The sequence below is a fragment of the Rhamphochromis longiceps genome, linkage group LG16 (genome assembly GCF_057381845.1).
Source record: "Rhamphochromis longiceps isolate RC_006_pf linkage group LG16, R_longiceps_female_GT1.1, whole genome shotgun sequence".
In the NCBI taxonomy this organism is placed as follows: domain Eukaryota; kingdom Metazoa; phylum Chordata; class Actinopteri; order Cichliformes; family Cichlidae; genus Rhamphochromis; species Rhamphochromis longiceps.
In genome coordinates, this window is record NC_140572.1 from 20,789,270 (window position 1) to 20,804,072 (window position 14,803).

The 14,803-nt window shown below is 41.5% G+C and overlaps 2 protein-coding genes across 2 annotated transcripts; both read right to left on the minus strand.

Annotated features, from left to right (window-relative positions):
* Nucleotides 1-2,571: 2,571 nt before the first annotated feature.
* Nucleotides 2,572-5,537, minus strand: LOC146651026 (uncharacterized). Its single transcript, XM_085384273.1, has 6 exons — nucleotides 5,268-5,537; nucleotides 5,025-5,099; nucleotides 4,245-4,583; nucleotides 2,981-3,110; nucleotides 2,861-2,885; nucleotides 2,572-2,683 (listed from the first exon to the last, which is right to left on the minus strand). Exons 1-6 carry the CDS (start codon nucleotides 5,281-5,283, stop codon nucleotides 2,588-2,590), a joined length of 681 nt encoding a protein of 226 aa, XP_085240399.1. The 5' UTR covers nucleotides 5,284-5,537; the 3' UTR covers nucleotides 2,572-2,587.
* A 4,860-nt stretch (nucleotides 5,538-10,397) lies between these two features.
* Nucleotides 10,398-14,548, minus strand: LOC146651027 (gap junction alpha-8 protein-like). Its single transcript, XM_085384272.1, has 2 exons — nucleotides 14,408-14,548; nucleotides 10,398-13,909 (listed from the first exon to the last, which is right to left on the minus strand). Exon 2 carries the CDS (start codon nucleotides 13,892-13,894, stop codon nucleotides 12,620-12,622), a length of 1,275 nt encoding a protein of 424 aa, XP_085240398.1. The 5' UTR covers nucleotides 13,895-13,909; nucleotides 14,408-14,548; the 3' UTR covers nucleotides 10,398-12,619.
* Nucleotides 14,549-14,803: the final 255 nt, after the last annotated feature.

Below are 14,803 nucleotides of genomic sequence, written 5' to 3' on the forward strand. Positions count from 1 at the left end.
AATAAAATGCGACAGCAAACGCGCTCTAGTGTGAACGCTCAAAGCGGCCCGCATGCGCAAAAGAAGACATCACACACAACGCGCTCTGTTTAGACCCAGAGCAAACTATATTGTTTGACTGATGGCCCTTAATATAAAGACTTCATGTTTCCCAATTTTTGCTTTAAGTTATTTTGTTATTTACATAATAATGTAAATAACCTAATAATGATCCTTATTGCTGTTTTAGAGGAGCGCTTCAAAGGATAGTTGCAGATTTCTGTCAGAATCTGCAGGTTATGCAGTACAAATAAAATGTTCACGTTTCTCCAACGTTGTCTTCCCAGCAGTCTCACCGGATGGCCAGGAAGCGTTCGCGATGTCTTCTCCGGTGCTGATAATTGGCGTCTGTCTTGTGTCAGTGACGTAAAAGATGGATTTAATGCGACTTGACCGTTCACACAGCAGTCGCTTTCTGAAACATCGGATATGTATCGGATTCAGTACCACATACGAAAGTGACCCAGATCGGATTTGAAAATATCGGATTTGTGCCGTTCACACTGTCACACCATGATCGGATATGCGTCGCATAGGGTCAAAAAAATCGGATTTGATGCGCTTTCGCCTGCAGTGTGAATGTAGCCTTAGAAGCCAGTCCTGTGTACTGGAGTACTATGAATTGTAATTATGGGTATTCAGACATGAATGCACTGAGTAGCCTGTAATGTTTAACGATAAACCTATTTGTGGTTTAGTCCCCTCTTATTTCTCAGATTACGTGATACATGAACATTTTGGCCATAGCCTGTGGTCTTAGGACTTTATTACATTCAGTTGTTGGATGTTGGAGTTTCCTTTTCTGCCTCGTCTTCATGGAATACGTTGCAGAAGGACTGACAGTAGTCAATTTTTATTGTTGTTATTTTATTGCTATTTTATTATTGCTGTAAGTTTAAAATATTTGTCTGAAACAGACAAATCTCTCTTGTAAATGAGACCCAGAGTCTCAGTGGGACTACCTATATAAGTAAAGGTTTAATAAAAAACTGCATCAAGTTTAAAGTTTAACACCTCAAATGTACAGCTGTTTGTCACATTAAACATAAACCACAGCACAATTTCCTGCAGCACTACAGAGGGGTGAAGAAGCACTCTCCGCCAGCATTGTATCATTATCATTATTATCGTATTATTCATTTTATTTTTTTCTATTCTTTGTGGATTGTCACCCAGGTCTCTGACTCAGTCAAGAGGCTGTCAGTTGGTCAGAAGGTTTAACAAAGACAGTTGATAACCACCATCATGATACCCATTATCTCTGACTACGATCTTAGGTGGAGTCTAGTCAGCTAGCACGCAGAAAGCCTGAAATACATTAAGTGCATACAACTTACTTCATAGTACACTCCTGTGATCTAGTAAGATATTTAATGTGGACCAATTATGCTTTTCCTTATTGCAACACATGACTAATGGAGGATATTAAAAGTGGTAAAAGTTTAAGACAATGAGGTCAGTGCGTGTGCAAGTCACCCCCTTCCTGATTTCTTAGTGTTTTGCATATTTCTCACCATTACATGGTTCAGAGTGAAGTGTGAATGTAAAATGTAGTTATTAAATGACGATTTCAGTTGTTAATTAAGAAAAGCTACCTGACCCTGTGTGAAAAAGCAATTGCTGCCCTTGTTAAATCATGAACGAAATGTGGTTAAATGCAGTTTTTATAAATCTGGGTTTTATTTCACCAGACAAGTTCATGTCAGACGACATTGAATTTACTGACACTCTACTCTTTCCAGGCTGCTATCTGTTTTGAAGGCGTTGCAAAACTATCTCTAAGGCCTTGGGACTCCAGCAAACCACAGTGAGAGCTACTGTGTACAAAAATACAGGTAACAGTGAAATTTCCCAGCAGTGGTCAGACCCAAATTATTCCAAGAGTAAACAGTGACTCATCCAAATGAAGAACCCAGAACCCAGGTGTTGAGATTGAACAATACAAAAGAGACTTGGCACAACTGACATCCAAGGAAGAGCTCCAGGACGTAAACCACTATTGGAACTCTTTGCATTACTGCTACATTCCCACGCTGTTAATCTCAATACTAACATCCTTATAGCAGTCCAATCATCTTCTTAACCGCCTTCTTTGAGCCAATCAGCTTCCACTCTGCAGAGTTTAAATCTCAATGGTCTGTTACTTACACTTTCAGAGTCTCATACGTGCAACCCACCTCCTCCCCATTTCCACCTTGCTGAGTCACTCAGAGCCATAATCTTCATTTTCACCACCATCAGCACTACGACTCCAGATGGGGTTTGTCTTAAATCCGATCACCATTGGGACCATAGTTCAGTCACCAGATACATCAATCCATTTCTCTATCTCAGTATATCATAGAGATCAGTTCTTCCGAACGATCTCTCCTTATTGAAATGGCAAATGTGTAAACTGCTGACTTATTTATAAACTGACAGAAGTTCAAGTAGCCAAGAAAAATGCAGCTTTAAGTACATTTTATATTTGTTTTTATTATTAAATTACATGTAAGAAAGCTGTTTAAATCTGTTGCTATAAAAAGTTGAGTCTTTTGTGTGGTCCATATCATTGAACTCTGTATTTGTAAGGTTGAACCTGAATTTGACTACGTCGGCGATTTTCAAGTTCCAGGCAGTTTTCATAAATATCTTCTTTCTGCTCCTGTTGCACAAAAACATGGGAAGAAAACCAAATTCAGATGTTTCGGCACCACTAAACATGTCCAGATGTTTAGTAATACCTAAAGTGGAAAAGGTAGTGGACCAGCTTGATCTTGAATAGAAACAGACTGGTTGCTTGTTGCTTCTCAACAGACAATATAAAAATTATTATATTTACCATTATTGAAGCGGGAGAACGAGAGCTATAAAAAGAGAGAGAGACATGTTGTTTTTAATCCTAGCAGTGTAATACATTTAGCATAAAACTGTTTAAAAGCAGTGACTGCAGGCAACTTACTGTGAATGTCGTTTGCAGACTTTTCTCTGAATGATCACAATAGTAATTAGAAAGATCAGGAAACATGTACAAGGTACAATAACGGCTATGGCAAGTGGGATTTTCGATTGATTTCCTGCTTCAGCATCCTCTGTAAAATACAAAAACGAACTTGTTTCACTGCAGTTCTAATGTTCAGTTAACTTTTTTCACTTCCATGTACAGTGTTTAACAAATCTATTAGACCACCTATCCTAAAAACTGTTAAAGACCAATATTTTAGAACTCTGTCAGAAACTCATTTTAAGATTATATTCTTATGAGCCTTTCTTTTGGATGTTTTTATTGCCCATGTTTTAAGCCTATTAACCATTGCAGAAACATAAAAAAGGATTCTGTTAGTGATGTGTTATAAACCCTACATTGGGTGATCTAATATATTTTTTATGCACTGGAAGACCAGTATGAGTTTTCTAGTCTGTTTTAGACCTGCAGAAAGGAAGTTAGCACTGCTTACACTTCCCCTGTGGTCTCTCTAAAGACCTCAGCCTCTCAAAACATGTTCCTATTCATAATTCTTCTTTGTGTCAAATTCCGAAACCTGCAAGCTTTACAGAAAATAAATTTTACATTAAACCAATCTAACCACAAAATGTCTAGAGTTGTAAGAAACACAAATATAAAGGCAATATAAGTGGCAGGGATAGCTCAGTAGGTAGAATGGTGGCCCCATGATCGGAAGGTCGGGGGTTCGACTCCACTGAACGGCTACCCTGAGGTACCCCTGAGCAAGGTACCGTCCCTACACACTGCTGCCCGGGCGCTGCACTGGTGGCTGCCCACTGCTTCACTGGGTGAATGGGTTAAATGCAGAGGAACTATTTCCTTATGGGGACTAACACGCACACTTTACACACTTTACACTTTTAAGTGAAGCCAGATGTCTTCGCCTCTTTTGTGTTTGAACACAGAGGCAACTTTCAGTGTCTGACTTTCCCCTAGAATAACATTTAAGCAGTGGTAGGGGAAACTCAACTTTCACCTACTCCACGCTAAAAGCTTCCAAACCACTGGCAGTCCCAACTTTTGTCTTTGATACAAAGAGAGAGAGAGAGAGAGAGAGAGAAGTTGATATGGAAAGTGTCGTTATTGCCCCCTTCTTCCTGTTTCCATAGCTTGACTACCCCCTCAGTCATGATAAATAATTTCTCTTGTTGTTACTTCAGGTGTTTAAGGAATGCTTGTGTTTTTATGTGACCTGTAAACTTCAAAATGAGTAATTCACCTGTAATTACGAGCTCCCATTTCTTTTCCCCGACTCCCTTTGATGCGGAGAATTCACAAGTGTAGTTTCCCGTGTGCCACCTCTGGGCTCTCGTTATGGTTAATGCATATAGTTGGCTCTTTAACATGGACATGTTCAGCTTCAGGCTCTCAGCTTTAGAGGACGTTACAAATCTGACCTTTGAGTCATTTGAGCTGCTGTTTAAGGTTTTGTCTGTCCTGATAGTGAACAGAATCTCCCCATTCATTTTCCACGCCAGTTGAGTTAAGTTGCTAATTGAGTCATTGCTGCAGTTCAGGGTCACTGTGCTCCCAGCTGTCTGTGAGATCCTGTGTGTTTCTGATAAAAAAGAAAATCATATTGTAGGTTTTGTTTTTGCTGGAAACTTTTGAATACTAAAGCAACAGGAAAATAAAACTATTCCTCAAAAAATCTGAACACAGCTCAAAATGTCTATAAAAAGACAATTAATTGATTTGCAAATCATTTAAACTGTACATACATTGCTAGCGTAATATTTTTGTTAATTATAGAGATTAAGTAACTTAAACATAGTCATGTTTGCATTTCAAAGTGTAGGGAGCAAAGCCACAAAAAGTAGTGCATTAAAGTTTAAGTAGCAGTCTTCTGCCGTTTAAAGCTGTCGTAACTGAACTGAAAATCAACCTTGCTAGCAAAAAGCTACAACTATAACTCACCCACATATTCAGCTTATCGTTGCTGTTCTATGGGTCACATATTGCTCTGCACATTGTCAGAGAGAGTTCAAATTTATTTTACCTGCTTGCAAGAAAATATAGAAGAAGCACCATATCAGAGTCAAGGTCCAGTTGATGCCCAAATATCTTGAAAAGTCTTCCATAGCAACATGAAGGAAAGATAATTTAGAAACATATTTTCAGTATGTGCTGGATGATCTGTGAATATTTCTAACTGGTAGTTTATTTGCATCTTTTACTACGAGAGCTTCAATTAGATTTGAAATGTAATATCCTTGAGAGTAATAAACAGCAATTCTCTTACCAGTATTGATTGCCATATGCTGTTTGGTCCTTATCTCAATACGACAACAGCTTTAAGGTCGCAAAAGCAAGAAAAAGCAATATCTAATAGCTATAGTAATTAGAAGGCACAGCTTCTACGGGGGGCATACGTGCATAGCGTTAAGATACAGCCTCGCTGTCGTTCTTTCACAATACCACAGATACGGTTCCACACAGGAAGTGAAAAACTTTGATCTGTGGCCATGTGAGAAACATGCTCATATTTGTTTGGTTGGCCTTTGAAAGTTGCAGGAGATGCTCTGAGAGTACATGCTGTAGTCGCTTACAACCCTTTATTGCAATGTTCTACTTATACCAACACCACAGCGAGAGGCTACAGATCGCATGGCATGTATTTGCTTCGTCTGTCATTTTTAAAAATGCATAAAAGTCCACTTGAAACTAGGAAGAGGAACACTGTAACGAAACCCCTTTCAGCAGTCACAACTTTGTGCTCTTACTTGGCATTGTAGGCAGTAAAAAGTCAAACATAAAAGAGTGCAAGATATGAAAAAGATTCCCTTGAGTTTGAAAATAATGTTCCAAGCTACAGTTGAGCAAACCCTATCTGTTTAACAATAATAATTTATAATAAAGTAGTAAATAGTAAATAGTAGTTCACCCAGGTTTCGGGAAGAAGGCAGTCTCCAAAAACTGAAAACATCTGCAAAGTGCAGTGAGAGCAAGTACTTTTACCCACAATCCATGTGACTCATATATTTGGACCTCTGAGGCATAAATTACTGGAATCTCTGACCCTAGACAGTGCTATTTTTATCTGTCAGAGACACACACTAACATATCCAGGCACCACTTGCTCACATTTATATCACGCTGTCATTTTGGATCAGTTGTTTGATATTCTGACACATCTTCCTGTAGCAGAGCTTTCAGACACTTAAGCAATGTTATGGCTGTTTGTTGTCTGTTTGTTTTATGATTGTGTTTTACTTTGTCTTTGTGATGAATGCACGGTTGTGGATTGTTCAACCTCAGTGAGTCGTAGTTCACAGCCTGTCTCATGTTTTCAGGCATTACACACACACATGAGTTTTAGAAATGTTGCGGTTCGTTTACCTTCACTAAAACAAAACATTCCACACTTGGAAATTTCCTTCAGAGAAATGTTAATATTCGCTATTATTAGCTCTTACTTTACTTTCTCTACAAACTGAGGTGTGCAAGAGCCTCAACCCCCATTATGAGCACCTTCTACAGAGGCACTGTTGAGAGTACACTCACAAGCTGCATCACTGTGTGTTATGGCTCCTGAACACAGTCCTGCCAGGAAAAGTCAGTAATGAGAGCAGCGAAGAGGATCATGGGTACATCTCTTCCCTCCCTCCAGGACATCTACTGCACCCGCCCTCTGGATTACAGGTGACTCCACTCATCCAACAGTTTTTGCAATTTCCTGCCAAAGCCAAGGGGAGATCTTAAAACTTTTTTAAACGCAATAGAAAATTGTTCTGTTGTAGATGGGTTAAAAACACAACAACGACGTGTTGAAATAAGAGGTGTAAAATGGCGGAGAGAGAAAAGTATGTCAAACACAACAGGGCAGTGATCAGAAAAAACAGCATCACATATTTCCATGTTTAGGACCGGTAACCCTAGAGACAGCACAAGATCCAATGTATGACCCTGTTTCTGGGTTGGCCCAGACACAAGTTGAGCAAGACTGAAGGAGTCTATCAAGCTTAAAAAGTCTCTGGCCAGCGAATTGGAGGGACAACACACATGAATATTAAAATCTCCAACGAAGTTTGAAAAGCCTTGGGTAAAATCCTTGTGGTATTTTGGAGGTCTATATACAGCTGCAACGAGTGTCGGGCGGGGATGCCCCAATTCAAACGCCAGAAGTTCAAAACTAGAATATGAGTCAGTTAAGAGTTGTTCGCAAGAGAGCTTCTTCCTAAAAACAGCTGCCACTCCACCACTACGCCCAGTCATCCTCGGCACATTAAGATACTCACAGTCATGCGGTAAAAGTTCAGTAAAACAACTGGACTCACCGACTCTCTGCCAAGTTTCCGTTAAAAGCATTAGATCCAGCTCCCGATTGGTAAAAGTCCTTAAGAATAAAAGTTTTATTTGCTAGCAATCGTGCATTAACAAGACTTAATCTCAGTGGTACAGGTGGCTCAGCAGCCGATGTGGGTGCCCGACCTATCGGCCGTAGATTCTGAGGGTTTACTCCACCTGAGCGAAGACGGGGGGGACGCTGGCGCGGGGTTATTGTCGTAAGCCCGACAACAGGTGTCAGGCAGGTGTAAGCCGTGTCCAAAGAGTGCCAGTAGTTGACGCGGTCAAATCCAGTCGGGATAGGGTGAGGTATTTTTCGAAATCGTGTCCAGGTTGCCTTCATTCTCACCAATAAGCCACTGCGTTTCCCACGGCGTCTACGGCGCCCTCTCAGTTGAGGTAGCGCCGGAACGCAACGGAGACAAGCTGGAACTCCTGACAGGAGTGGTGGGGAGAAGGTTCCCTGATATCCACGATTGCAATAAAGAGTTTTTAACTGAGAGGATCTTATAGCCAGCAGCATTTGACGATCATATACAAGCAGAGAGTTAGCATGTTTTAAAACAAAGTAAAAATAAAACACTAGTACAAACAGAATCAGACGGCAAGCCGTACACACTGGCGCCATCTTGAAGCCCAAGCTTCACATGCACACCTTCAGACACCAAGCTACTTTTTGCACAATACTCACTCGTTTTGCACAATAGAATAGCATTTTGCACACTTCCATTGCACTGTCTTGTGTCTGTATCGTCCTGTTCCATCCGGTCTTCCACTGTTTTGCCCTTTTGCATTTTACGTAGTCCTGTGTTCATCTGTTATATGTCATATGTAGCACCAGGAAGGAACGTTGTCTCGTTTCACTCTGTACTGTACCACTGCACATGGTTGAAAGGCCAAATAAAAGTCACTTGTCTGTAATAATCAGGCCCTATCTTATATTAATGACCTTATATTACCATATCCCTTCATTAGAGCACTTCGCTTGCAGTTTTAAAACTCTGTTGTTCCTGATGTATTTAAAATGCTGTTTTAATTTAATGCTATATAAATAAAACTGAATTGTAAATTGTTATGTGGCCTAATTTCTTTTTTTAGCTAAAAGCTGCTCTGCCTGCTCATATAAACCTAACTAACCATTTGTGGTGATCCACCATGCATATTACTGTAAAATGGCATGGCAACAAACTTGTGTTGCTATGGCATTTTTACTTCACTTGACTGAAGAAAAACACTGTGGAACTACATGGTTGTTATTAAAGTAGTAAAATAATAATATGCTATGACTGTCTCACTTGGCTTTCCTCAGCCTTACCAAGCCCTCATTTTTATCTTAATACAACTTTGAACTTTGCAAAATAGGTGTACAGGATATGGTGATACCACAAGATCTATATCTTAACTCAAGAGGAAGCCCAAGATGCCGCAAGATGTAGAGGGAACAAAAGTTTCTCTGAAATGGAATTTTCTGTTAATCCTCATCTAAAGTTTGTTTGATGTTAGAGATTTTGTTTATGACAAATAATAGTATAAAAATGTAGACAGAAAGCCATGATCTTCAGATTACCACATGCAAAATTATGCCATAGAACAGGCATGTGGACTAAAATTAATTTTAACAATACTGCCCCTTAGTGGTGCCTCACAGCCTTTCATCACTTGACTGGTTAAATCAAGTTTAACTTAGAGACAATTAAAAACTGTGAACAATGAATGAGTGTATTCTGCTCGTCCAGAAAGAAGAAGATTAAGTAAAAATGGGAAACAGTTACTCTAAGATCTGATAGTGATTGCTTCTCTTTTCTATCTGTCGCAGACTCTAGGGTCATGTTGTTCCTAGTTCCTCAAATACCTGGGAGGATGGCAAGTAGTCATGGGTGAAATTAATTCTATGTACTTGAGTATAGGTCTCGGTCGTTGTGTCCTTGGGCAAGACACTTCACCCATTGCCTACTGGTGGTGGTCAGAGGGCCCGGTGGCACCAGTGTTCTGCAGCCTCGCCTCTGTCAGTGCGCCCCAGGGTGGCTGTGGCTACACTGTAGCTTACCATCACCAGTGTGTGAATGTGTGTGTGAATGGGTGGATGACTGGATGTGTAAAGCGCTTTGGGGTCCTTAGGGACTAGTAAAGCGCTATACAGGCCATTTGCCATTTTTACCATAGTGCAACGTTAACATACTCCTATATACTTACATTTCAATCGTATACAATCTCCACTACATCTGATCATTTTTAAATATTTTAGTTAATCATAACATCTGCAAAAATAAAGTGTTAAGATACAGCCTAATGGTTTAATAAGTGTCATTCTGAAATAGAAAGTTCTGCATTATAATAATTTTGTTTTAACACCTCCACGGGAGGCCAAAGCCCAATGCAGGCCCCCAAGAAAGGGCAATTGCCACCAGTGCTGTTGACCAGCATGGATAGCTGTGCCGCTGTTGATCAAAGACCGAGGAAGAGGAGGAGAGGGAGAAGGTGTGTTTGGACACAGCAAGAGAGAAATCAGAGGGGTAGGGTCTTTGAATATAGGGACTGTGGAGCTGTTAGGCAGGAGTAAAATAGGGAGAGAGACAAATGATCTGTTCGGGTGACCCCTCAACGGAGCAGCCGAAAGGAGAAGAAAAAGATAAATACATTGTTGTTTTTTATTATTTAATATATGCACGTCCACAGTTTGATATTTCTGCTTCTGCATTGGCAAATGTCTTTGATCTATTATTAAAAAAAAGGCAAATCAAAATGATAATATAAAACTGGAAAATCTGAACTGAATAACAGACTTTTGAACTGTGCAATAAATAGAGTTTTCATGTTAGATTTTCATTTAGTCAGTATAAAGGAAAAAGCACAAGTCTGTGTTACACCAAATATTACAAGCTGAAACTTAAGCCCACGTCGCCCACTACTCTACCCACTACACCCTACACAGTTACTAAATCTATAGTGTGTAGGGGGTGGACTGGAATTCTTCTGTGTTTCTATCTTCCTCTTATTTCTGTTTTGATGTTGTATCTTGTTTCACTCAGTGTGCGTCATTGGGTGCATGCTCCCCAGAGAAACATTGACACGACACGTCTTGACCACGTGTGACTTTTTATTGCGTCGGTTCACTTTTCAAAAGAAGATACAGCCACACATCTATCAGCAGAGAAGACTACAAGTTAGTAAAAAGGATTTTTTTTTTCTCCTTTCCAAAGATTAATCATGTATTCTTACAAACATACAGGCAATGCAACAGTCTTAAAATACACAGAACTATACAATACCAGCATATTGATGTACAAAACAGCCAGCAGCATATTTGAGCAAAACATTGTTATATGTGTGTTTAATAATTTGGCTGTTCATTTAAGGCTCAGTTTCTGCCACATGGGATTATGGGAGGTGAAGTGCCCCCAAATCCAACACTGTGAGATGTACATGTGTGGCATAGAGGCACAGATTGAGCATCAGCTCATTTTGCATGAATGGGTTAATGTCCACAAATGTGAAGCTTTATGCACTTATATCTGAACATGTTTAAAATAAAAGTCATTATATTATCGTCGTAGGTATATTACAGAGACGTGATGTTACGTGGAGGTGTTTGTGTGTACAGAGGGGTCACAAAGAAATGAAACCAATCATAAAAAACAAAAAAGGAAGTAAAACATCAAGTTTACGTAGCAATGAAACCACTTACAATAATTAACACTTACAGAAAAGGCACTGGAAGTCTCACAGTTGCATTGGTTTGAGTAAAAAAGAAGATTTTAATAAATCCAAGGCTTAAACACACTTTGTAATAGTGAGGAAATGGGTCTCCTTTACTCAGATAGATGCATGATCCTGCTGCTGGGCATTTTCTGTCTACAGTGGGCTTGTGGGATTAAATTATTAGTGTTGTCACAATGAGAATGTGTGTTTGCAGTGGACAGTGAAATAACTAAAAACAGCTGCACACTATGTACAATATTAGGCATGTGATAGGGCATTATGTACAGCTGGACTCCCCCCTCCCCTACAGTTGTTTATCTCTGTATTTATAAGCATATCACAACTATTGTGTTTTCTTAAGGGGTATGTTCTCTGCTGTGCTTGGATAAAATCACGCAGAAAGATTTTTTTTCTCCACAGCCAGGTTAAGGATGCTTGTTTTCATTGATGAGCACGGTTTCTTTTATTGTCCCGCCTCCAACAATACTTTGTGCTGATGGTGCATGATCTTTATCGGCCGGACGCTTGTTTGTATAGCACGAAAAGAGAGGATTTGGTTTGAGGTCGCCGCTATAGTTCACTCTCTGATAGGGCAAAATAAGCTCTGCTCTCTTCCACGGGCTGTTGATATCACAGTACGCAGCGCTCTTAAAGGCAACACAACATAAGCAAATCTCAAAAAGAAGAAATGCGGACTGAAAAAGACATTCGACATGTGGTCTCTTTTTTTCTGTTTTTTTTTTTTTTCTTTTTTCTTTATTCCGGACTTACTCAGCTCTGGCTGCGCTACCTGGTATATAAACATGAAAAAGAGAGAAACGCTCCAATACTGATGCACATCTCTGTTTACTCAAAAGAATCCTGTGTACATGGATGCAATGGATGAGGTGTTGTGAGGGTTAAAGGCCTTGCATAGAGCTGAAACCTCTGAATGTGCAAAAGAGGAATGCTCTTCTAAAACCTGAAAATGGACTTGTTCTGCTTCTTCACAAAGACCTTTGCAGGCTACACGTTAATGTGCCGACATTTAGTCAGGTGTATTTTCCACGCGAGAGCCTTCTCGCTGGCAAGGCTTGCAGCAACATGCTGCATTTGCAGTATGTGGTGCCTGAATGGGAATGAAAGTCGGTGCCTAACTACGGCGATAGAACTGAAATGCAGACACACAAGTATATTATAACCCCCCTTTTCCCCTATCTACTCAAACCCTGTGTAAAAAGGTCTATCCCTCTAGTATGTACTATTATAAGTCTTTCAATAGAAAAGATGTTTCTAAAAATTGAACAAGGATCGTCAAGTAAAAACATCCTCCCTCACATGTGTCCTTTCAATATATTTTTAAATATAAGAACACGCTTAATAAAAAAAAAACTCCTGTTTTTCTAATCTACTCTTTTTTTAATATTTCATAGTTATCACAAACATTTTTTTGTTTTTGTTGGGGTTTTTTGTAACTTGGTAATCCTAAAAGGTTTTAGTCCCTGTTGATTTTGTTTTTCATACATTTGGTTTCTGACCTGCCTGTTCAAGAGTGTGCATTGTCTTGAGATAGGTGTGTGTGCTCTCTTTCACATTGAACGTTTTAGTGTGTGCAGGTGTCTCACAGGTTCATACGGTGAGATCGTCTGACCTGGCCCTGCTGCTGGCTTTGCTCAGTCGGCTCAGCGGCCTGTTGTCTTCTATCGTTTCCGCAGCTTCCGTTCCTGCCTCTGCTGGAGTTGCCCCCTCCCCATTCACCGCCTCCTCTACCTCGATGTCCTCTTCTGCAGCCAGATCCACCCTCTCTGCTTCCGCCTCTGGTGCCTGTACCTCCTCAGCCTCTTCCTCGTGTAATGTCACCCCTCCTGTCTCAGTGGTCTGGGCGTAGGAGGGCAGAGTCTCGTCATACACCTTAGAGATGTCCTCCATGGGCAGCACTTCCTCCGCTTTCTCCTCCAACCCCTGGAAGGGTGGGGCCCCTCTGCCAGCCTCCATGCCCACCTCAGCCAGTGGGTAGAGGTGAGTCATGGGGGGAGCTTTCTCCTCCTCCAGCAGCCTGTAACCTTTTGCTCTCTGCAGAGAGGGAACAGCCAGGGGGGGCAGGCTCTTCCCTTGTGGCGGCAGGGGGGCCAACCCCTCGCCTTGGGAAGGCCCCGGAGCAGGGGCTGGCTTTCGAAAGACAAAGCGAATCTTCTTCAGGCCCAAGTGACTGATCTCCACAAAGTTTAGGAACAGTGAGACACAGGCCACAGCCAACATGAAGATGATAAAGACAGTCTTCTCCGTGGGGCGAGACACAAAGCAGTCCACCGTGTTGGGGCAGGGCCAGCGGCTGCATTTATACAATGGCAAGATGCGGAAGCCATACAGAAAGTACTGGCCCACCACAAAGCCCACTTCAAACAGTGTCTTGAAGATGATGTGGCAGATGTAGGTCCTCAACAGGGTGCCCTCCAGCCTGAACTTCTTGCTTCCTTTCGTACTGGTCTCCTTAGTGGTGCGGACGCTTCCCTGGTCAGGTGCCAGAGGAAGACGCTCCTCACTCAGCTCCTGTTGCCGGCTAAGTTCTGCCTCCTCCCGCTCTTTGCGTTTCTCCTCCATGTGGACATGGTGGACAGCGTGACCCACGTACACCAGAGACGGCGTGGACACAAAGATGATTTGCAGCACCCACAGGCGGATGTGGGAGATGGGGAAGGCCTCGTCGTAGCACACATTCTCACATCCAGGCTGCTGTGTGTTGCACACATAATCAGACTGCTCGTCGCCCCACACAAACTCTGCTGCTGTGCCCAGGATGAGGATGCGAAAGATGAAGAGCACCGTGAGCCACACCCGGCCGATCACCGTAGAGTGCTCGTTGACTTCCTCTAAAATATTACCCAGAAAACTCCAGTCACCCATGATCGGTCCGTAGCACTGCAGAATGAAGGGTGGGGTAGGGAGGGACACGAAGGGTGCAGATGGACAGGGAGGGTGGGGTAGGCAGGGACCAACAGGGGGAGGGGAAAAGAGGGTGCCAAAAGTAAGCTATGCATGAGAGGAAAAAACTTGCAAACATTTAAAAATCAAACAAACGCCAGAATTTGATCGTAAATTTGATTTGTACGCACACATTCACAAATATACAGAAAGATGAAAGTAAACAACAAACAGCAATTTGCTGGTAATTTCAAATATGAAAATAACCTTTAAGCTAGGCATTGATTTAACTGTACTAATGGCTGCATATTCTCATCGTGAACTGGACTAATGAAAGTTAACAAATGTGAATACTACAAGCTTTTACTTTTGCTAAGCTATCAGACTATAACACACTGTATATCTAAATAAACCAATAAAAAAGAGATCACTAAATAAAAATAAAGTCCCTTTTTCCTGAAATGTATAATAAATCGAATCAAATGGGCAACTTGCCACAGCTGCGGCTCCGGCGAAGTTGAGTCCTGTCCCGTTCTCTTGGCACCCAGCAGGGAAAAGTGAACTTTTTTCTGCCCTCTTTCCCACCTAAAGCCCTGTCCTTGTCGCCCCACTGAGCAGATGTGAATGAATCGGCTCTGATGGTTGGTTTTTAGTTTGCTGCAATATTTAAGCTTGGAGCCAGACGGCCTTTATTTGCCGGGCGACGTGTGGTGACGCAGGAGACAATAGGATCAACAAAACCAGAGCGGGGATGTATGGGAGCAGGCCTCAGGCTCCCACACCAACATGGCCACTGTACTGCCAGGGCACCGGGTCCACAGCAGAGCAGTCAGGCTACATACATGCGACTTCCTCGAACATGCATACTGTATACAGAAGCATAGATACAGT

What these genes read in the sequence shown, in the direction of transcription:
- LOC146651027 (XM_085384272.1), bottom strand. Translation starts at nt 13,894, where the DNA reads ATGGGTGACTGGAGTTTTCTGGGTAATATTTTAGAGGAAGTCAACGAG.
- LOC146651026 (XM_085384273.1), bottom strand. An exon ending in CTATATTTTCTTGCAAGCAG is followed by an intron (nt 4,584 to 5,024) that starts GTAAAATAAATT and finishes CTTTTTTATCAG; the next exon opens with AAACACACAGGATCTCACAG. An exon ending in GTTCTCCCGCTTCAATAATG is followed by an intron (nt 2,684 to 2,860) that starts GTAAATATAATA and finishes TTTGTGCAACAG; the next exon opens with GAGCAGAAAGAAGATATTTA.